This window comes from Euprymna scolopes, chromosome 40 (genome assembly GCF_053919585.1).
Source record: "Euprymna scolopes isolate OS-2025 chromosome 40, ASM5391958v1, whole genome shotgun sequence".
In the NCBI taxonomy this organism is placed as follows: domain Eukaryota; kingdom Metazoa; phylum Mollusca; class Cephalopoda; order Sepiida; family Sepiolidae; genus Euprymna; species Euprymna scolopes.
Window position 1 is genome coordinate 1,211,768 of NC_136521.1, and position 24,965 is coordinate 1,236,732.

Sequence of the window (24,965 nt, forward strand, 5' to 3'; positions counted from 1 at the left end):
GAAAGATCGCCATTATTCCAATAATCATAGGAAGAACTGGCTCAGGAAAAAGAATTTTAAAAACTACCAGGCAAATATACCAGGTGAACTATGTGCCAAAGAGATTCAAACAATGTCACTTAAAGAGACAGTTTCTTTTTTACTTGCCTCCCCAGGAGGGCGGAGTTAGACACAAGGATGTCTTTTATATGAAGGGAGTCTAACTACACAAAAAGGGGCACTCTAGTTAGTAAGAAAAAATATACAATAAATCATGAAGGGGCCTCTGCTCCACCAACTGAGATAAAAAAAAATGTGAACATCGGCAACAGAACAGATTCTATACTTTGATCCCAGCACGAAAGCCAAGAACCCTTCCTCATTTCTTGATTGAAATGTATTATACAGAATGCCCCATCCCCAATTTGAGCAAAATGGTAAGAAAATTGAAAAACAAATATTTTTTTTCAAGTATCCTTATTATAATTATATATTATCTTATATTATATTATATTTGTGGCTGGGTTTGAATCCCTCAACCAGTAGCAATTTTAACTGCCTGCACTGATGCTTGCGAAAGCATGACACACTAGTATGTTTGCGCATTAAAATAATTATATATATATATATATCTGTGTGTGTGTGTGTGTGTGTGTGTGTGTGTGTGTGTGTGTACCTATATATATGAGTGTTCTGTGAGATATTTCGAAATTTCGGATTTGAAAAATATATTTTTAACAAAGTCATTAGTAATTATTTATTGTATATCTAAAATAAACACTGTTTTGGAGCAACTGTAAACAATCATACTATTTTGTGTATGCTCTTTATGCGAAAGCTTATTTTCAAAATAATCTGAGGTAATATGTTACTATATATTTTTTTTACAGTTTTTTAACACTGCTAACAATGTGAGTCGATCTTAGTAATACTTCTTTATATACAGTAAAAGCACTGGTGATAAATAATTATTTACTTCTGACGGATGGTGTACACTAGTGTATATATATAAAGTCCACGGCACCTGTCGAGATAAATTACGAACAACGTCTTTGTTTAAACACCGTGTTCCGGTGTTTCCGGTCCGGATAACGGGTAAGACAATTCATTTGCTTTCAAGCAAACACAAAGTATCGCGGTTCTTCACAATAGTCTGACCGAAAAAATATATAAACAAAAAACATGAACCTGTTGGCCATTTAGAACCGACACTCTTGGAGAACCAAGAATGAGAGAGAAAGACAGAGAGAGAAAGAACGAGAGAGAGAGAGAGAGAAGGAGAGAGAAAGAGAGAGAGGTCACAATTAAAAGAAACCAATCTTGTGTGGAATATTGAATGGTCGACCTTGGGAACAAAAAAGCTGGCACCAAAGAGCAGTCTATTGTTCTGCGACAATGTCCTCTGAGTCAGATTTGACTATACATTCGCAGGTTTTCGCGTAGCCGTCTTCAGACCGATCTTCGGCGGTTCTTTGATTCCTCCAAGACAAGAAGCAGAACCAGGATAGAGTGAGAGAAAGAGAGAAAGAAATAACGAAGCCTCCTTATGCCGAGCTATACGCTGTACTACTTTAATGGCCGAGGCCGGGCCGAAATCCTTCGAATGATGTTTGCAGCAGCAGGAGTCCCTTTCGTGGACAAGCGGTTTGAATTCTCGGAATGGGACCTCTATAGAAATGGTATGTATTTTAATTTATTTAATAATTTTTACCAAATATTTAAATAATAACAAGTCCTCGTTAAAATGCAGAATGCTTAAAACTCAAGAATACAAACACAAAACAAAACAAACAAAAATACACTTCATAATTTATACAAAAACCACTAGCGGGGAGGGGGGACGCCTGGCTTTGCCCGGCCACAAAATACGCTTAAATATGATATTTTAATTTGTCCAGATTTCGTATATATTATTAGACGTGATTTCAAAAATAAAAAAATATATTGAGGTGCCTCATCTAGAATCGAAACCGAAAGCAAAATAGTAGTATTAAAAGTTTGTGACGTTACCGCTGTATCAACGTTACACGCATATAAACTGATTCAAAATTAAGAATTAAAAATAAATCTAATAAAGATGAGTGTAACAATGCAATCTTTTTTTTTTTTTCAATTTTGACCCACTTTTGAACTCTTAAAAAAAATTTAACCGGTAAAAGATCCATAAGGGAACGGTCCGTAAAAAATCCAATCAATTTAAGCGCATATAGCCGCTCTACGACTTTTAGTTTCGGGGGAGATAGAGTTTGAAAATATGGAGACAGACAGACAGACAGACATATAGCCGTTTATATATTAAGTTTAGAACGAGATTCTTAACTGAATCTAATTTAACCGTACTATTTAGATTCTTCTTTCTAATGTTATCATCTTGAGTGTTTTTTAAAACGTTTCAGTCGGGTATAATGCTGAACTCGAGAACCTTTCTGTCGAACTCGTGAATTTCAAACCGAACTCTTTATTTAATTATGTTTAATAGCATGCTCTCGTTCCGTCAGCCACGTTTAGGTTAAATAATAACTTCTAATTTAGTTGAAAAGTATTGAAAATATTTCTGAGATATCATCTCTACTATTATCTATAAGGAATTTTGTCTGTCTATCTGTGTGTCTGTGAGTTCGTTCCCTATAAACTCGTAAACAGCTTGGCTGATTTTTATGAACTTTCACACGAATGTACTTCATGTACCTGTCAGGTTTTTTTTTTTGCATAGGTTTTGTGTCGAAATATATTCGATAAGTATCGATAATCAATAATCGAAATAATTCGATGAAAGGAGTGACAAGTGATTTTGACTAAAGTTAACATCTTACACAGCCTAACATTACAAGCGCATGGAAAACAGTTTTATTACCACATATGCAGAAAGGCCCACCATATAAAATCAATAGTATGATCTTTGATATGACAGAGGCGCGTTCAAAATGAATGTTTCTGTTTAAAGCACAATTTCACAATGATATTTGACTTTCTCATTTTAAACTTAAATTCAAGCCATTATCACCGCACAAGCAATAATGCCTGGCATATAAAATAAACAGTAGGTTCTTTGATTTGACACGGTCGCGTACGAAACGAAGGCTTTTCTTAGAGCACAATTGAAGCATGATACTTGACTTTTGCATTTTAAACTTTAATGCAAGCCATTGTGTATCAAAATAATTTTATAAATTTAACAGTAGGTTCGGTATAACGTAGACTGCAATGTATTAGGAACATTGTCATTACGAGAGGCATGTGGAGCTTCTCACAAGTGCATCGCGATGGATCAATCAATTTGACTGAAAAAATGAGTTATTTCATCGATTACGATGACAATGAAAATATGAGTGTGAAACATTCGTTGACCATCATTCGATCCCGGGCAGTCTCGGGTCATCTTGCTAGCACATGATAAAAATACAGAATAGTAAACGCATGAAAAAATAATAAATAAATAAAAGAGAATTAATGATTTATATACAGCCATTAAAATAAAATTGCCTTTTCTTTTCATCCCGGTTTTGCTTTAATTTATATAAAACGCGCTGAAATAAATTTTGCTATCGTTTTGTTTTAAAGTGTAGATGCAATTTTATAAGATAGTCTAAAACGATAAAATCAAATAATAATTACACGTCTTGAAACTTCTATTATTTTTATAATTCGTGTGCAAACGATGAGACTAGATTTATTTGCTAGAGAATTTTATTCAACTGCGTTTTATATAAATAAATGCAAAACTGAGATAAACAGAGAAAAAAAGCTAGCGGATCCTGATCCGAATTTTCAGAGTTGAACCTCAATAGAAATGGTACGTATTTTACTTTATTTGTTTACTTGTTTTTTTTTTAATTTAATATCATGACAAGTTTAGATATAGAACGCATAATGCTTAACACTCAAGATCACATAAATAAAATAAAAAAAACAACAACACATAATTTATATAAAACGCATAAGAATAAAATTCTTTACTTTATGTTTCTAGTTAAGTTTTATCTGTTGAAACGAGTTTCAATATAGTTTAAAATAAAAGTACAGAAAAATTTACATCTGAGAAAACATAATCGAAAAAATAAACAAAAATAAATTACAATACATATATACAAAACATTAGAATAAACATTTCTAAAGAATCCATTTGTTTTAAGGCGATGATTCGACTTGTGAGATAAGACTATCCGCTAAAAGTAAGAAATAAATAGTTCAGAACTCGAAAACACCACAATAACAAATATGGTTGAAGCCACCCACGTGTGGACAATTTTATAAACTCGTTTAAACGACAGAATTCTTAAAACTCGTTTAAAAACGTCAGCACCAGATTAGTAAGGCAGGGAATTTCATTGTAGTGCGTTTTATATAAATATAAACAAAAGAAGAGAGAAGATATTTACATCCGGCAGCTTTTAATCCTCGCTTTCCTTATTTTGTCCTATATGTTTCACATTACATGAGCGATATTTCTGACAAGGTGGATAAATTGCTGATTTCTGGGTAGGAATCTATCTATTTAAATACTTATGCTTCGCTATTTTTTCTTAACTTTGAAGGAGTATTTTCCCCCTTTACATCAAGTGGTTTCACGCGTTGTCTGGGACGATTTCCGAAAAAGAAGACCAGGGCATATATATATATATATATATATATATATATATATATATATATATATATATATATATATGTGTGTGTGTGTGTGTGTGTGTGTGTGTGAAGCGTATATATATATATATATATATATATATATATATATATATATATATATATATATATATATATATATATATATAAGGGCTCCCTCAGTCTTTGACAGACTATAGTTACCCACGAAGGAGTGCCTGCGCGTGAAGGTCTTATTGGCAGGAGGTGCGCAATCTTCTACCACACCTCTCCTGAGTCGACATTGTTAAATACCAGTGGCAAGTTAAGTGTACAAGACGAATAGAAACAAATGCCGAGATAAGCGGAGAGCACATACTGGGCCTAGTATTTCCCAAATGGTCACCCATCTGGTACTTACCAGGCTCAACGTTGCTTAACTTCAGTGATCTGACGAGAACCGGTGTGTCAACGCGATCAACGTTGAGCCTTGTAAGTACCAGATAGGTGACCATTTGGGAATTCTAGGCATATATTTAGAGAGAGAAATAAATATATAGATTGATAGAAAGATAGATTGAAAAAGAGAAAGAGAAAACGAGAAAAAGAGGGAGAGAAATAGCTAGATTAATAGAAAGATAGATAGATTAATAGATAGATAGAGAAAAAGAGAGAGAAATAGGTAGATAGATAGAGAGAGAGAGAGAGGGAGAAAGAGAGAGAGAGAGTGAGAGAGAGAGAGAGAGAAGGAATGAGAAAGAGGGCGAGAGAAAGAATCTAGCTGATCCCGGTGTTACTTCTTCGAATGGGGCTTATTTATTTATTTATTTTTTATTGGATATCATTTTTTACTTTTATTTTTATTGTTATTTTACCCCAAACAATGCACAGTAAGATATTTGGGGCCACGATTCAGGACACTTAGTAGGAATAGTATGTAGGGAGTTGAGCAGCAAGATATCTGTTTGCATGGCACTTGAACTTCTGCGTATCATGTTTGATTTAGAGAATAAGTAACCAAAATGAATGTATTTGCGTAAAAAATAAAAATTGGGCGTTGGTTCAAAATTCACACATCATTTATATTGTCTTTCTTTAACCTCTGACATTTCAGGAACGATGTTCTTGACAAAGGAGTAAGAATTGGGTAAATGAAGTAGTTATATATATATATATATATATATATATATATATATATATATATATATATATATATATATAGTAAGTTAAAAATATATATGGCGATTAAGCTACACTGAATATTCCGCGTTTCATCCACTTAATCGCTATATATATTTTATAACTAACTAACTAGCTCTACCTACGTATTGAGCACTGTTGAAGTAAATACTTAAAGTTTACGCATAAATTTATACTTTCGTATATTAATTTATGTGAGTAAATGAAGTAGTTATATCTATCTATCTGTCTATCTATCTATCTATCTATCTATCTATCTATCTATCTATATATATATATATATATATATATATATATATATATATATATATATATATATATATATATGCTCAACTTTTATCGCTATGAATGCAAGATTGTTGATTTATTCGTTTTTTTTAGTGATTCTGCAATATTTTCTTTCTTTCCGTTCCCTGGGCGCTTATTATAAGAAAGGAGGCATCAGCCACTTATTTACATGTTTCCCGCCTCTCATTTTTTAGGACGTATTATTTTGTTTATTATTTTTTCAATTATTCTTTTATTAAATATTATTACGTGCATAAAGTAAGTCATATCTCTCCTCTCTCTCTCTCTCTCTCTCTCTTTATATATATATATATATATATATATATATATATATATATATATATATATTTCTATGGAAATATCCTTAATTCACTTATATTTCCTTTTTATATGTACTAATCCTTATTTTAAAATTTCAATGTAATTAGAGAGCACATAACGAAAAAAATCACAAAAGTCTATTTTCCAAATTTCATAATGCTGATCATCTTACAATTTATTCCTTTAATTAAGTTGGCATTTACAATTCTTGACAGTATCTGAGTCGTAGCACAAAATCAATCACTTAATTAGTATATCAATCAGTAATTTTATTTTTGCAAAATAAATTCACTGATTGATATAATAATTAAGTGATTGTTTTAGTGCTACGAATCAGACACTGTCAAAATTGTTAATGGCAACTGAATTAAAGGAATAAATTGCAAGCTGGTCAACATCATGAAATTTGATATATATATATATATATATATATATATATATATATATATATATATTTATGATTGGCTCTCCTGTGGATTTCGACGGATGAGGTTCCACCGCAACAACTAAGTTGCTGGGATACCCACACATATTATTTGTTTATAGTGGTGAAGGCTTTTTGTAGACCAAGCATTTTTTGGTATTACTGCTAACATTTGCCGGTGCAGATGACTGCCACAGAACAGAGTATAGAGTAGACTGCAAGTTTTTACACCAGACACGATGTACGATAAAATCCTTTTTTAAACTTAGAAAAAATGTCACAGAAATGTATGAAAGACTGCTTTTTGACTATCATGCATGAATCGACGATCAGTTTCTGGGTGGCATGAGAGATTCAAGGAAGGCAGGGAGTCTCTGAAGAATAATGAGAGGCGTGATAGGTCTAAGAAAGTTAGTGTGTCTATACATAATCCATAATTTGATGTCAGTGTGGGAACTGTGAACAGAATTATCTATGTGGACTGAAAACGCGGAAGAGTTGCGCGAACTTTGTACAAAAGGTGCCCAGAAAGGACCAGAAAGCAAAACGTTGTCATTGACATCAAAACAATTCTTGGCTCACTGTGAGTTATGGTTAATCCCTAAACTAAAAGAAAAACTTAGAGGATGTTGTTATGAGACAGTTAAGATGAAGGAGTTTGTGACGAGAGTCACTGACCCGGTCACACAAGAGGATTTCCCTGGGGCATTCCAGAATGATTAGAACTGTACAATATGTGCATTGCAGCCGGAGGAGATTACTTCGATGGGGACTAGATTTTCATATGTGTACTATCAAGAAAAGTATCCATACAAAAACGTCTGGAAACTTATTTAAGGCAGCTCGTATATATTTAACTTTTGATTGCCTTTTGGCTAAGAGGAAAGTGTAATAACTGTTCTAATCTCGCATTTTGTTTTTTCTTCTTTGTATATTTCAAGATTTGCTTTATGACCGTAGCGATTTTAGTTTTGTAAAAGCAGTGGCCATTGGGGGAGGGCTTGCATTTGCCTACATTAAAAACTAGTTTTGGGTCTAACACTGCTCTTGTGAAGAGAAAGCAAATTACTCTTTTGAATTGCATAGGTGTTTTAATGTTTACTAACTTGCTAAAAGATTTTTTTATGATAATTTGATGGGTAGACGCAAGTATATAATTTTTAAAAGTGAATCTAATATAAAAAACCGGACGGTTTAAGAATAAAAAAGAGAACAAATAAAAGTTTATTTGTAAAGTAACAAACTCATATAAATCACTCCTTAGTAAAGTTTCTACACTTTTGGCGATTACATGTGAATAATAAAAAAAATTGCAAAAATAAAAATAACAACAAAAATACATGAGTATATTAAACGCCTAGAGATCAGTTTCGTATACATGTTTAACTTAAAATAATAACCTATTTCGAGGTCGTTCTTATATTTATCAGCAGTTAACTAAGTATTTTTTATCACAAACCCTAGGTCTCAGTTACAATACCGTAAAACCACAAGTCATCACCAAAAGATTTCGCCGTACGCCTTCTAAAAAACCTGGATATAATTAATAAGCAATAAAAACCTGGATATAATTAATAAGCAATAGAAAAATCAAAAGTTGTCCTCGACGGACGTACATCCAAACAATATGACATAAATGCGGGAGTGCCTCAGGGGTCTATCCTTGGACCTCTATTATTCCTGATATTCATAAACGACCTCCCTGATAATATTGTTTCGGAGATGGGTATATTTGCCGATGACACCACTCTCTATAACAGATATGAGGGGAAAACAAATGAACACATATCCAAGAAAATGGCAGAAACACTAGAGGATGACCTCCAATCCGTAGTGGAATGGGGACAAAAATGGTTGGTCTCATTCAATGCTGCTAAAACTAAGCTTGTTTCCTTCAATAACTACAAGAAACCTTCTCTACCACCAATAGCAATGGCCAAGAACACATTGCCTGAAAGTACTTCTTTTAAACTCCTCGGCCTAACGTTTACAGGGAATATGAACTGGAATAGATACATTGAGAGCATTGCCAAGGCTACTGCAAGGAAGGTTGGCTCCCTCTACCGTGCTAGAAAACTACTTACGCCTGCCAGTATCCTATACCTCTATAAGGCAACCATTCGCCCATGTATGGAGTACTGTTGTCACATCTGGGCTGGTGCATCTGCTGCTTGTCTCTCGCTCCTGGACAGGGTTCAAAAGAGAGTCGCCAACCTGATAGGTCTTGAACTGTCATCTAGGCTTCAACCTCTGTCGCATCGACGAGATGTTGCATCCCTCTGCCTGTTCTACAAATACTTTAATGGTGAATGCTCTGACGAACTGCAAACACTTGTACCTCCCCGACGTAACTACCCCCGACAAACCCGACAAGCTACTAAGTCTCATCCCTTTACAGTGGAGATCCCTAGGTGCAAGAAAGCCTTTTACTCCAATAGTTTCTTCCCCAGAACTGCGGGTCTTTGGAACTCCCTTTCGGGATTCTGCTTTCCCAACTGCAATGATATGTAGAAGTTCAAGTGTAATGTTAACAAACATCTTTCTACTCTTCTCCCTTCATAATGACCCCGCTAATTAATTCCCTAATAGTAGCCCCCTGCTTCAAAGTGGCACTGTGCCTTGTTTGGGGTGAAAATTGAATTAAAAAAAATATTGATTTAAATAAAATAAAAGAAATTAACTTCACTAAATATGTCCTTTTACAATAAAAACCTAAATAGTATTCAATGAGTTGGCTTATTTCCGCAACTATTCAATTTTATTATTATTATTATTATTATTATTATTATTATTATTATTATTATTTTTATTATTATTATTATTATTATTATTATTATTATTATTATTAAATGTTCAATTTCAATTTTATTATTATTATCTATATTATCAATATAATTTTATTATAATATAATATTTTTATTATTATTACTATTATAAAATATTATAATTAATATTATATCATAATTATTAATACTTATATTTATTATATTACTATAAATATAATTGTTATTACTATGAATATTAATATAATATTAGTATTGTAAATATTATTATTATATTTATTATATATATATAAACATTCGTACTATTATGATTAATCTTATTATAAATAGTCTCATTATTCATATTATTATTAATATTACTATTATTAGTACAAATATTTTGAATATTACGATAACTGTTATCAATATCACTACTTATATTTTAATTATTATTCATATTAATATTATTATTGTTACTTTTATTTATACTTTATCTGTCATTATCATTTATATTAATATTATTAGTGTTATTGTTACTGATATAATTTTTATTAATATTATTATCGTAATTATATATCATATTATTATCATATTATTATAGATATTTATAGTATTATTAATATTGATATTATAATTATTATTTTATTATTGATATTGCTATTATTATTTAATTATTATTAGTTATATTATTATTAATATTATTATATTAATATTTGTATTTTTATTATCATTAGTAGTATTATTATCACGGTTACTATTTTTATTGTTATTATTAATATTTTATAATTATTAGTAATTATATTATTTTTGTTATTGTTATTATAAATATGATTTTGTCATCATGTTCACTTGTATTGACATTATCCATTTTATATTGTTATTAATATTATTAATATTTATATAATTGTTATTATAGATATTAATATTTTAATTATTATTACCTTTTAATTTTATAGCATTTTCTTTTTTTTTCTTTTTCTTTATTAATCTCAATAAGATTAATAATTAGTTTTTATTTTTATTCCTCGGTTAAGATTAATTATTTTTTTATCATTTTTTTACAACGGCATCACCACTTATCAATGCCAAGGGGCTACTCGAGGATAAGGGTTAAAGAGTGTACAATTGGACAATAAAGTAATCGTTAGTAAATAGAAATTCTGTAAATTTGTTAACTTATATTGAAAGGATCATAAAAACTTGTTTACATAAGACTTGAACACACGCATATTGTATTCAGCTGGAAAGTAGAAAAACGGAAGAAAATCATGAATTGTTATATTATTTTATACATTAATTATTATGATTACAATGAGTTAATATTATGTTATACTAATGAATTATATTTTTAATGAATCATTATTATTATTTCTAAATTATGGGTATTGTGTATTAATTACTAACATTCTTTATCTGCAAATTATTACAATTTATTATGCTATATATATTATTACTACTATTACAACTTTTTATGCTAATTAAATATTATTACTACTATTACAACTTATTATGCTAATTAAATATTATTACTATTACAACTTATTATGCTAATTAATTATTATTACTACTACAACTTATTTTGCTAATTATATATTATTACTACTTTTACAACTTATGCTAATAAAATATTATTACTACTACAACTTATTTTGCTAATTATATATTATTACTACTATTACAACTTATTATGCTAATTAAATAGTATTATTACTACTACTACTACAACTTATTATGCTAATATAATATTACTACTACTATTACAACTTATTATGCTAATTGAATATTATTACTACTATTACAACTTATTATGCTTATTGTATATTATTACTACTATTACAACTTATTATGCTAATTGTATATTATTACAAATATTACAACTTATTATGCTAATATAATATTACTACTACTATCACAACTTATTATGCTAATTGAATATTATTACTACTATTACAACTTATTATGCTTATTGTATATTATTACTACTATTACAACTTATTATGCTAATTGTATATTATTACAAATATTACAACTTATTATGCTAATTAAATATTATTTCTACTATCACAACTTATTATTCTAATTAAATATTATTTCTACTATCACAACTTATTATGCTAATTGTATATTATTACTACTATCGCAACTTATTATGCTAATATATCTTATTACTACTATTACAACTTATTATGCTAATTAAATATTATTTCTACTATCACAACTTATGCTTATTGTATATTATTACTACTATTACAACTTATTATGCTAATATATCTTATTACTACTATTACAACTTATTATGCTAATTAAATATTATTTCTACTATCACAACTTATGCTTATTGTATATTATTACTACTATTACAACTTATTATGCTAATTGTATATTATTACAACTATTACAACTTATTATGCTAATTAAATATTATTTCTACTATCACAACTTATTATGCTAATTAAATATTATTTCTACTATCACAACTTATTATGCTAATTGTATATTATTACAACTATTACAACTTATTATGCTAATATATCTTATTACTACTATTACAACTTATGCTAATTAAATATTATTTCTACTATCACAACTTATGCTTATTGTATATTATTACTACTATCACAACTTATTATGCTAATTGTATATTATTACAACTATTACAACTTATTATGCTAATTAAATATTATTTCTACTATTACAACTTATTATGCTAATTAAATATTATTTCTACTATCACAACTTATTATGCTAATTAAATATTATTTCTACTATCACAACTTATTATGCTAATTGTATATTATTACAACTATTACAACTTATTATGCTAATTAAATATTATTTCTACTATCACAACTTATTATGCTAATTAAATATTATTTCTACTATCACAACTTATTATGCTAATTAAATATTATTTCTACTATCACAACTTATTATGCTAATTGTATATTATTACTACTATCGCAACTTATTATGCTAATATATCTTATTACTACTATTACAATGCTAATTATATATTATTACTACAATCACAACTTATTATGCTAATTAAATATTATTACTACTATTACAACTTATGCTAATTGTATATTATTACTAGTATTACAACTTATTATGCTAATTAAATATTATTACTACTATTACAACTTATTATGCTATTAAATATTACTACTACTATCCAAACTTATTATGCTAATTAAATATTATTAGTACTATTACAATTATTATGCTAATTAAATATTATTACTACTATTCCAATTTATTATGCTAATAAAATATTATTACTACTACTACAACTTATTATGCTAATTAAATAATATTACTACTATCACAACTGATTATGCTAATATATATTATTACTATTATTACAACTTATTATGCTAATTAAATATTATTACTACTATCAAAACTTTTTATGCTAATTAAAACTTATAACTACTATTACAACTTATTATGCTAATTAAATATTATTACTAATATTACAACTTAATATGCTAATTCTATATTATTACTGCTATTACAACTTAATTTGCTTATTATATATTATTACAACCATTAACATTTATTAGGCTTATTATATGTTATTACTGCTATTAAAACTTAATTTGCTAATTATATGTACTTAATAGTAATACAACTTATTATGCTAATTAAAAATTATTACTAATATTGCAACTTATCATGTTTATATATCATAGTACTCCTATTACAAATTATGCTAATTATATGTTATTACTTATATTACAACTTACTTTGCTAATTACATGTTATTACTACTATTACAACTTATTATGCTAATTGTATATTATTACTAGTATTATAACTTCTTATGCTAATTATATATTATTACTACTATTACAATTTATTATGCTAATTAAAAATTATTATTACTATTACAACTTAATTTGCTAATTATATGTTATTTCTAGTATTACAACTATATAGTTTTAATAATATTCTGACCGGTATCAGCATATATTATGATTTTATTAATTTTTATTTAATTAATTGATTTATTTTTATTTATTAATTATTATTTCTTACAACTATTACATTTTTTTATTATTATCTATTACAAGTATTATTTCTTATTGTTTAATTATTACTTATTAAGATTATTTTTAATATGTATTAATTAACAATTAATGATTAATATCATTTTATATATTGTTAATATTTTTCTAATTAATTTTATTATTCTTTTTATTTAATCATTTTTTATTATTGTTTATTTATTATTTTAATTGATTGTAATTATTTTTTACTTTGCATTGTTGTGTTACGTGGGGGTGTTATTATTAGAACGTATATTCTGTATTGTTGTTGTCGTTCGTTTTAGGAGAGTCTTTGAGTGATCATGTTTAATGCTGTGAGATGGAGACAGTCTTAGTGAGAAATTAGAGTCTTAGGAGCGTTCATATGTCTTAAGATGTTCCGGTTTTAAGAGATGGAGACATTGGTGATATATAGAGACAGAGTACATATTAAGAGAGAGACAGTTTTGTATATATATACAATAGACAGTGTACATGTTACTACAAGAGAACCAATCTAATGAGAGGAGATTTATGAATATCTTGATAGATAGACCGAGAGATAGTGCGTTTGACATTTAATTTTTGACAGTTGTGCATATAATATAAGCCCGTTACCTTTCTCGTTGTAATGATGAACACAGAAGACGCAGATACACAAAGATGATGACGTCCTTTATTTCATGACCGGTCCATGATTTCGCGTGAGGAATTTAAAGTTTCTTTACATGGTTATTTCTAAAACCTTCTCGCTTCCAGAGGGTGCCGAGAATCGGTCTGAACCTCTCTGCTCCTCTGATCTGACAGATCTCACTCTCTCTAACTAACTTCAAACTCTTTCCTATATTGAGAACTCGTCACGTCATCGCATGATTAAACATGTGCTTATAAAGCACGTTGAATGATATGCAACACGTTGCCAAACATGACATGACCCGGAGTTCAGTAACCTATTTTTAAAATAACATTTTTACAAAATGTGTTTACAATTCCAATTAACGATTAAATTCCTTATTTAAATTTTCACAGAAACAATTTTCATTATTACATTCCTTTTCCATATAGAGATATGTAAGCTAAACAATTGCAATTCCTTATTTCAATAACATTCTGTATTTATTTTAACTTATGATTGGAATTATCAATTCAAAATCTAGCTTCGCAAGTTCGAATCCTTGACTTTCCTATTTCATATTTACATTTAACTAATTCCCTATTTTTTTACTTACATGAAAGGGGACATCCCTTTTATCATGTAACAGTTGTTGTTATTATTTTCATTATTATTATTTAAATATAATTATTTTTATTACTATCATTTCTATTATTATTGCTATTGGTCGTTTTTATTATTTTATTATTATTATTATTATTATTATTATTATTATTATTATTATTGTTGTTGTTGTTGTTGTTATTATATTTATTATTATTACTGATATTATTATTGTTATCGTTTTCATTATTATTATTATTATTATTATTATTATTATTATTATTATTATTATTATTTTACGCACAAGAATTCCTCACGCAACATATCAGAGATTACTTAATGTCAATTACCGGTTTTGTTTCATAGTGGCTGGGTGACAATAATTCTCCCTAGATTTTCAGTACTCTCCACCTCTTTTGATGACCTTTGCATATGTATTTGCGTTATCGAAACGGCCACTTCCCATTGACCTTTCGTCGGTAATGTAAAGTTTGTAAATCATGTGTATTAGTCTCCACTTTCAACGGTTTTCTTTAATGATGCAACTGTTTATATTATAGTTATCTGTTCTTTGTTTTCAGTAATCCCCCTCATTTGAGTTTTTGCTATTCGTGTTTTTGAATTGTTATTAGATTGTCCCTTGTGCTACTACGATTAGGTGGAGGGGCGTTCATATATTTTAACTTTCTTCATCTTCCATACCTTTCAGCTTTCTGGATAGTTCCGTGTATTTGCTTCGATTTTTCCTTTCTTTAATATTCAATCTGTGGTTTACTAGGACAGCGAAATGTAGAGCTCGTATGACTTTTCCTTCTTGCTAATTATTTTTATATCTGACCCAGTTGCTGGGATGGTTTTGTCTGTTTCTACATCTATGCTACAATAGGATTTTTCTATTTACGTCTTCAAGTGCTGCTACTGGTTTTTGCTTGTACCATTTGTCTGGGTTATAAAGAAGCGGTTAATTGCAAAGTTTTCTGCATCGGTTTTGTGTTTTGTATATCTTTGCGCGCATATATGGTTGCTTCTAATCGCATTATCTTGTCAGCGGTTATTAGTGATTCCGGTTCTCTCTTTAGATCTCCTTTTCGTAGCCGTATCCAAGTGTTTTCTTGAGTCTCGTCTTATTTCATCCTGTTTCGTCTGCTTGCTTCCCACCGGACTACAACTTGGATGTCTTCAAGTCCAATGTTAACAAATTCCTAATGAACTGCCCCCTTAAGTAAACACTTCATCAAATCTCCACACTAACGTAATGTACTTGCAATAACCCTTATCCCTCAGGGGCTTCCGGTCCTTGATAAGTGGTGATCACTGTGCAAAAAAAATCCCTATGAATCGTGCATGTAGCCGTTTTTTCTAATATTTATTTTCTCGTTTCCTTCCTTGCCTTTATGTTCCCCATCTTGTTTATTTTTGCAGTGTAACTTTATACATGAATAAGCCTTTCTGCATTATACATTTTTCTACTTCGTTTGTCTTCTGTGTATCATTCACAGTATTCGATTAAAACAATTTTCTTCCTCAATCTTTTCTTTTCACGTATAGTCATTCAGTATCACCCTTTAAGTGTACTGCATTATGCATGGTCATAATTTTCTTGTTATTCTAATCGAGATGCCTCAGTTCTTCTTTAGTCCAGTCTATGCACGGTTCAGCATCAAAGCCAGATAAAAATCTGGTTTAGAGTCCTGACAGGCAAACAGTGAAACAATACATTTTTTTCCGCAACTTCTACAACTGTGCTGGCTCTTACCATATTGGCTTACCTTTCCGTCGGACTTTTTCTACGACGCTTATAGAGTGACCCTGGTAACCGGGTAAACCTAGGTCTCCTTATTACCGTCCCAGGCCTGCATCTGGAGAGACAAGTTCAAATTTTAGACTCGGATTATGAATTACCATGTTATCGGTCTGCCATGCTCTTAAGAAGTTGAGGCGCAAAGTATCCGTTCAGAAGAAAGTCTAACATTTAGAGAATAAATGATTAATGGAATAGCAGCAAGCAACCAATAAAACTCGTTGTAGGTTTGAGACGATTACGAAACGGGCCGGTCGTTATTTTCGTAGGTATTAAGGTGTGACAAAGAGAGAAAAAACATGGAGGAAATGTAAATAATACCGTCGTAGGGATGAAATATTTGCTCCGGTGTATGATGGGACAGTTGGAGAAGAAATTAATTGGGGATAAATACCGAGTTACAACCTCTGTGTGTGTGTATTATATGAGTGAGTTAATTTTGCTGGAAATAATATGGGAATAATACCGTCGTAGGGATTAAATATTTTCCCCGGTGTATGATGGGACAGTTGGAGAAGAAATTAATTGGGGATAAGTACCGAGCTACAACCTCTGTGTGTGTGTATTATATGAGTGAGTTAATTTTGCTGGAAATAATATGGGAATAATACCGTCGACGGGGTGAAATATTTGCCCCGGTGTATGATGGGACAGTTGGAGAGGAAATTAATTGGGGATAAGTACCGAGCTACAACCTCTGTGTGTGTATTAGATGAGTGAGTTAATTTTGCTGTAAATAATATGGGAAAAATACCGTCGTAGGGATTAAATATTTGCTCCGGTGTATGATGGGACAGTTGGAGAAGAAATTAATTGGGGAGTAGTACTGAGCTACAACCTCTGTGTGTGTGTATTATATGAGTGAGTTAATTTTGCTGGAAATAATATGGGAATAATACCGTCGTAGGGATGAAATATTTGCCCCGGTGTATGATGGGATAGTTGGAGAAGAAATTAATTGGGGATAATACCGAGCTACAACCTCTGTGTGTGTGTATTATATGAGTGAGTTAATTTTGCTGGAAATAATATGGGAATAATACCGTCGTAGGGATGAAATATTTGCCCCGGTGTATGATGGGACAGTTGGAGAAGAAATTAATTGGGGATAAGTACCGAGCTACAACCTCTGTGTGTGTGTGTATTGTATGAGTGAGTTAATTTTGCTGGAAAGAATATGGGAAGCTAAGGTCAGGATAAAAACGAATGATAATAACTGGAAAATATGAAACAAATATAGAAAGCAAATATGAAACAAATACAGAAAACTAATATGAGCATATTGAATGAGAACGTAGCGTCCGCAATGCTATAATGTTTTTCTTAAAACTCTTTATAATTTTATAATATAAAAAAAAACAATAATAATTAATAAATTGATATGGTACTATTATAATGATGTATTTTCTTTTTTAGATATGCCGGGAATGTGTCTGCCTTGTTTAGAAATGGATGGAGGTTATAGAATGCCAGAGACTATGGCAATCTGCAGATATCTTGCTCGAGAATTCGGTAAGTCGATTGTCTTTTTCTTTTAGTTCTTTAGTGATTTTTTATTGTTTAATATAAATTAATAGTGTTAGAATGTTCGCTATTAAGTTCCGAGACCAGACTAAAGAATTAAATTATGCTTAATATCTCTTTGCTTAAGTGTAAAATATTCTACAGTAAAAATCAAGAGCACCTCAGATAATATATTAAACACTAGAACCTTCCTCTATATTTAAAATGCATGCACATCGTTGTCTAGGAAAACCGCGAGCATCACTGATAATGCTGTAACTTGAACGTGAAATATATGTGGCGGGAGTTGAACAATCTCTAACCAGACCACTTCTGACACGGCAGTGTTTTATTCGCATGGCCAATAGAAATTCAGGACGACTTGAAACAATGCGGAAAAAAGCGGAGCACATATTGTGCCTTATATTCGCAAATAGCCACCAATCTTGTACTGGCTAGGCTCATCGGTTCCTAGCTCATATATATATATATATATATATATATATATATATATATATATATATATATATATATATACTAGCATGGGTGCCCGGCGTTGCCCGAGTATTTAGAGGTGTATGTTGAGCAAAAAAAAAAAAGCGGTCAATTTTTAAAACATTAATCCCTATTATAACCCCTTAAAATTTATTGTTTTGGGCTCAAATAAAGTTATTAAGGTAGATCCATGTCCAAGGAAGTTATATCTAAAATATCAACTGTGCAGAACAAAAATTGTCGGAGGAGTTTGGTAGAGTGTTCAAAGGTCAAATCGTTGAACGTTGACACTTTAATCGACAAATTTCTGGCCCAAAACTAATCAGATCGATTTTCATAAATGTCAGTACTCTGTATATCAAATTTCGAGTGTGTAGACTAAAAATTGGCAGAGTTATTGCGTAAGAAATTGTACACAGACACACACACAGACACACACACAGACACACACACAGACACTTTCACTTTTATAGATATACTAGCATTTCAACCCGGCGTTGCCCGGGTATTTGAAGGTGTATGTTGAGCAAAAACAATAAATAAAAAAGGTCAATTTTTTTAAATTTGATCCCTATTATGATCCCTTAATATTTATTGTTTTGGGCTCAAATGAAGTTATTAAGTTAGATCCACGTGACAGGATCTTATATCTAAAATTTCAAGTGTTTAGACCAAACATTTTCGGAGGAGTTTGGTAGAGTTCTCAAAAGTCGAATCGTTGAACTCTGACCTCTTAATCGCCAAATTTTTGGGCGAAATCCAGTCACATCGATTTTTTTTAAATATCAGTACGATGTATATCAAATTTCTAGTCTGTAGACTAAAAATTGACAGAGTTATTGTGTAGGGAAATGTACACAGACAGACACTCACTTTTATATATATATATATATATATATATATATATATATATATATATATATATGGATTACCAGTTTTTTTCAATATACAATACAATAAAAAATTTTCAATATACAAGACACTAAATTTTTTCTATAGAAAAAATAATAAAATTATCCTGCCGATCTCGTCGGAAGATCTAAGCCTAGCATGTAACTTTGATCGTCTGACAAGATCGGCAGGATAATTTTATTGTTCTGTGTATTGAAACAACTTGTAATGATTTTAGTAAAAATCCCCTAGGTTGAAATCATAAACACACTTTTTGCTCTACCAATTTATTGACTCCTTTTCTCCCTGATTTTTACCTCCTATCATATATATATATATATATATATATATATATATATATATATATATATATATATATATATATATATATAAAGCTGGATGTGTGTGTGTGTGTGTCTGGTCACAAATAGGCTCCTATATGGTTGACGACTTTAAATAACTGATTACATATAATGATAGAAGATGTATCGAGAATCAGGAATGGGTATGTTTGATCTGGCAGAACGGTGGTTCATTAAAATTATGTGGTCTGCGTTCGCGCCTGGTCCACAAAGTATAGAAAAAAAAAATTAAAATTAAAAAAAAAAAACGTTTACAAGTGTTTTTGATATAGGTATACTTAAGAATATTTTGATAAGTTTGTTTTAACTTAAAAAGGGATGGTATAATAAAATTGTGGGGTCTGTGTTCGCGTCTGGCCCACATAGAATGGAAATAGGCACAGACTTTAATAAAGACTTTTCATATCTATCTGCGTAAGTATACTTTGATAATTATGTTTCAGTTTGAAGAAATATGGTATAATAAAATTATGGGGTGTTCGTTCGCACCTGACGTCCATAGAATGGAAATATGTCACAAAGTTTAACAATTTTTTTTAATATAGTGATAAGTGTTTCAGTGTGGACAGGTATGGCATATGGGGTTTATCTATTTTATTTTTATTTTGATCATATTTTGCTTTGGTTTTCTGTAGGCTGTTTTTGAACCCAGTCAACGACATGTTCTTTTGCTAGTATATATATATATATATATATATATATATATATATATATATATATATATATATATATATATTCATGATCATGTTTTGGTCAGCCAGTTACACGTAAAGCGAGATCTCATCAGGCTATGTTGCTTATACAAAAATCAAGTCCCTAACCTACATCCCTTGAAGAGGTGCCTAATTACTTGTAACTGACTCGCTGAAGTATGCTCAAAGATGTGTAGCAACTATTACAATTTATGTGAAAGAAATAAAAAAAACTATGACTTGCTCTACTTTGGTATTGAACACTGTTGTATTAACTTCGTTGAAACTTCCTTGATTGCTTCACTCCTGGAAAATATTTACCTGGAATTATATGTATATATATATATATATATATATATATATATATATATATATATATATATATATATATATATATATATATATATATTCGGGTTTGAGGTGTTCAAAAGTCAGAACTAATGAAGACAACGAGGTTGTTAAATAGTGCTCAATAAAAAGAGCAAAATATATTTTTTATTTGGGTTAAACAGTTACATATGGTCGCTACAAATAGCCATCTGTTTCAGTCAAAGAAACTTCATCAGGCGACCTGGAACCTCTCGACGCCAAAAAGAAAAACGTTTTTCTTTTTGGCGTCGAGAGGTTCCAGGTCGCCTCATGAAGTCTCTTTGACTGAAACAGATGGCTATTTGTAGTGGCCATATGTAACTGTTTACCCCAAATAATAATCACACTAATAATAATAATAATAATAATAATAATAATAATAATAATAATAATAATAATAATAATAATAATAATGATATATATATATAAATATATATATATATATACATATATATATATACATACGTATATATATATATATGAGTGCCAAGTAAAACGGAAGCTTCGGATCGCTCTCGACTATGGTCAATCACTTTACTTATTTTAGCGGTTACTTTTGGAGATACATTTAATATGTTTACTAGATTCTATAGTGAGAGCTAGTATTACATGACATAATTATAAATAATATTTGACTTCACGGGTATTATTTTTTACTCATATTCCCTCCTGACAACTCATATTGCCACCTGGGAGCCAGGAGCTACTATTTTAGATTATATCCTCATGGGCTCTATTAGGGAGTTGAGTTTTAAAGATAGACTTCATTCTAATTAGCTCAGACGAAGATTAAATATATACAGTAGTATAGCGCAGAGGCATGCATAACAAAGGCCCATGTCGTAGCAACTATTTTTGCCACCAGGGGCGGTCGTAAGATTATCACTCTCCCCAGCTCGTTGAAAATTCTTTTAGCCGTCAAAATTCCAGAAAGCCCTCAAAGTATTCATTTTCATAGAATTATAATCAAGAATATAAAATCCGTCGAAAAAAGTATTACACACATAAAACACAAAAACATATTAAGACCTTAAAAATCTTCTTTTTTTTTTTATAAAATTTCAGATTTTTTTTTAGCTTTTTATGATTTTAATTTTTTCTAATTTCTGTTTTTACTCGCTAATAATTCCACCCCGCGCAGCACATGCTGCCGAAAGCGGACCGTCTCTTCCACCTGTTTTTACGCCACTTACAAGAACTTCAACGGAATGGCTGTATCAAAAGAATCGATGAAAGTTCTTGGGTGATTAGAGGTAAAATAGTTGAAGTAGCAGTTTACAATTCCAAATGAAAATATTGGATTGAGTTGTGAAGATTAAAATTAGAGAGATAGATAGATAGAGAGAGAGAGAGAGAGAGAGAGAGAGAGAGAGAGAGAGAGAGAGAGAAGAATAGATCCGCCATTGAAAATGGCTTAACATTCACATAAAATATGAACTGGAACAAATACATTGAGGACATGGCGTAAGCTGCGGCAAGGAAGGTGGGCTCCCTCTATCGTGCTAGAATGTTGCATGAGACCAAACAGCTTATCGATTCCTCATTGTCACATAAACAAAAAATAAATGCGAGTTAGAAGGTCAGAGGATTATTTGACTGAAACGTGGTGAAACAATAACAGCTATGAAGATCAAGATAAAAGAAAAACAAACAAAACAAAAATAAACAGAAAAAACTGAAGACATAAGTATATTATATTTTGCTCGATAGTGACATTTATCTGCAATAATTTTGAAATTCCGGAGTAGATTTAGTGGTGAATTTTAGTCTTACCAATAAATAACATAACTCTGAACGTGTGTAGATAAAACTTTTACAATGTTGATTTATAATTTATTGGGTGACCTTGAAAAATGCACATTTCTCATAATAGAAATATATTTCGATTGAATACATTACATAGTTGAAAGGTTCCAAAAAAAGAAAAAAAGAAAAGAAAAAAAGAAAAAGAGATATATGTGTTTTAAGTAGCTAAATAAGCTTGGCTACAATAATCAGGTAATAATCCAGTGCCTGCTAATTTTGCGGTGGGGGGGTTAGTTCTGTGCAGTTCTAGGAGGACCACCGTAACAGCGTTTCCCTTCTCTCTTTGAGTAAGGAGTTAATTTATTGCTAATCGCCTAAGGCGCCCTTACCAAGGAATGCAAACAGAGCTTTACGGACACTTTTTGCAAGTCAGAGTGTAACTCCTCAGGGGCATTGACTTCTCAATTTCACTTTCTGATTCTGGTGTCTAAGTTCTTGCAGTGGGGGAAAAAAACTAGACAACATTAATCGAGTAAAACAATCGAGTAAGCCACGTTACTGGTCGTACCTGGTATTATGCTTAAGCTCTAGGGGTTCGGCATATCTTTTGACGACTCTACTCCTCCGTATTTATAGCTGCTGTATTCATATTTATTACATCGCTTTCTTCTGAGCTCAATATTTTTCGACGAAATTTGGCATAAATGTTTTCTCTTTTCAGGGTCTAGACATAATCGAATTAACTCTTTTTTCTTAAGACTTCTGGGTATTCAGGCCAAAATCAAAGTGTAGTATCTGTTCTTCAGATGCTGCACTTGCATTTCTTGTTCTCTCTCAGTGGAGAAGAAGTCCTTCACGACTGAGACAATTTGTAATTTTTGTTCCTTTTATTCACGTTAAAAACACCCCTGGTGGCGAGGCACTGTAAATAGAAACTCTTTTTCCTTAAGTTGTCCTTGCAATGGTTAGGTTTAGTGCTTCTGGCTTTGATTTCAGGAATATCCCCATTAGGGATTGTTTACTTAAAGGAATGGTAATTCCACTGGAATTGCTTCAGTATTTTCCATTACGTCTTTAGTGTGTCTGAGTCTCAATTCATTCGAATGTCTATATACGGATTGTTCCCCGTTTTATTCTATATATGACTTGTCCAATTCTTTTGGCTATTAAGTACTTCTTTGCTTGACATATTTCTAGCTCTAAATTTCTTGAAAACCTTCGTCATGTGGCTTTAGGCATCTGGATAATTTTGCAGTTTTAGTTGCCGGGCTAGGCAACAGTCTATCAAACACAGCCTATTTTTCTTGCAAACCATAAATCTCCGCGCCATAAACCTTACGTCGTATTCGGTTTTAGCGTGATCTATGAGTATACTACCAAGCAATGTGAATAATTATTTCATTCGTGTCTACCTTTTGATTTTACTTTACCGCTTCTTTAAATATATCCACATTTCTTCGGTGGTCATTTCGGTCTTAGACATATATTAGCGTTAGCACATAATCAATGGGCAATGCTTTAGAGGATCTCATGACCTCTTTTCACGTAAACTTGGTTCAATCGTCTCTGACTAAATTTGTCGTAAGTTTAAATCAACTAAAAAATTCATTATTTTGATTCTTTGTATTTTTTGCAATCAGATGTTTTCGATTAACAATACCTTTTGTAGAATTGCCCACAGAGATCAAGTAATAAAATCCAGTCATAAACCTGCATATTAGATTTGCAATCGAGTCATGGCACATTTCCCTTTGTTCATGATTGAATTCTCACCTGTGGATTCCAGGATAATACTTTGCATTTTTTGCAATGTTTCACCAAAATTTCTATATTCTAATAAATCCAATATGAATATATATATATATATATATATATATATACATATATATGTATATATATATATATGTGTGTGTGTGTGTGTGTGTGTGTGTGTGTGTGTGTGTGTGTGTGTGTATAAAAATAAAATAAAAATACCAGCGATGGTTGACGTTATGTTGTTTTGAAAAAAGAAAAACCGAATGAAATTATGAAATAATCAACGTGTCGTCCCTATTTCAGAGGACATCTTCAGGATATTAAAAGGAAAAATGCAATTTTCCTTAATACTTAAATATTTCAACAAAATGAATAAGTTTAGAGAGAGAGAGAAAAAAGTGTACATATGTATTTAACGCATTTTAAAAGTGTGTATATATATATATATATACATTGAACAACCCAACCTTCCCATACACGCACGTATGTTTGCAACCACTATATATATATATATATATATATATATATATATATATATATATTCGATGC

At 30.5% G+C, this 24,965-nt stretch overlaps 1 protein-coding gene across 1 annotated transcript in view; it reads left to right on the forward strand.

Annotated features, from left to right (window-relative positions):
- The first annotated feature begins 1,455 nt into the window (after positions 1–1,455).
- Positions 1,456–24,965, forward strand: part of LOC145265681 (S-crystallin SL20-1-like) — a 57,058-nt gene continuing 33,548 nt past the window's right edge. Inside the window, exons 1-2 of the mRNA XM_080121741.1 lie at positions 1,456–1,658; positions 18,020–18,115. Of these exons, the coding sequence (XP_079977867.1) occupies positions 1,526–1,658; positions 18,020–18,115 (229 nt within the window). The 5' untranslated portion in view covers positions 1,456–1,525. The remainder of the gene's footprint in view (positions 1,659–18,019; positions 18,116–24,965) is intronic.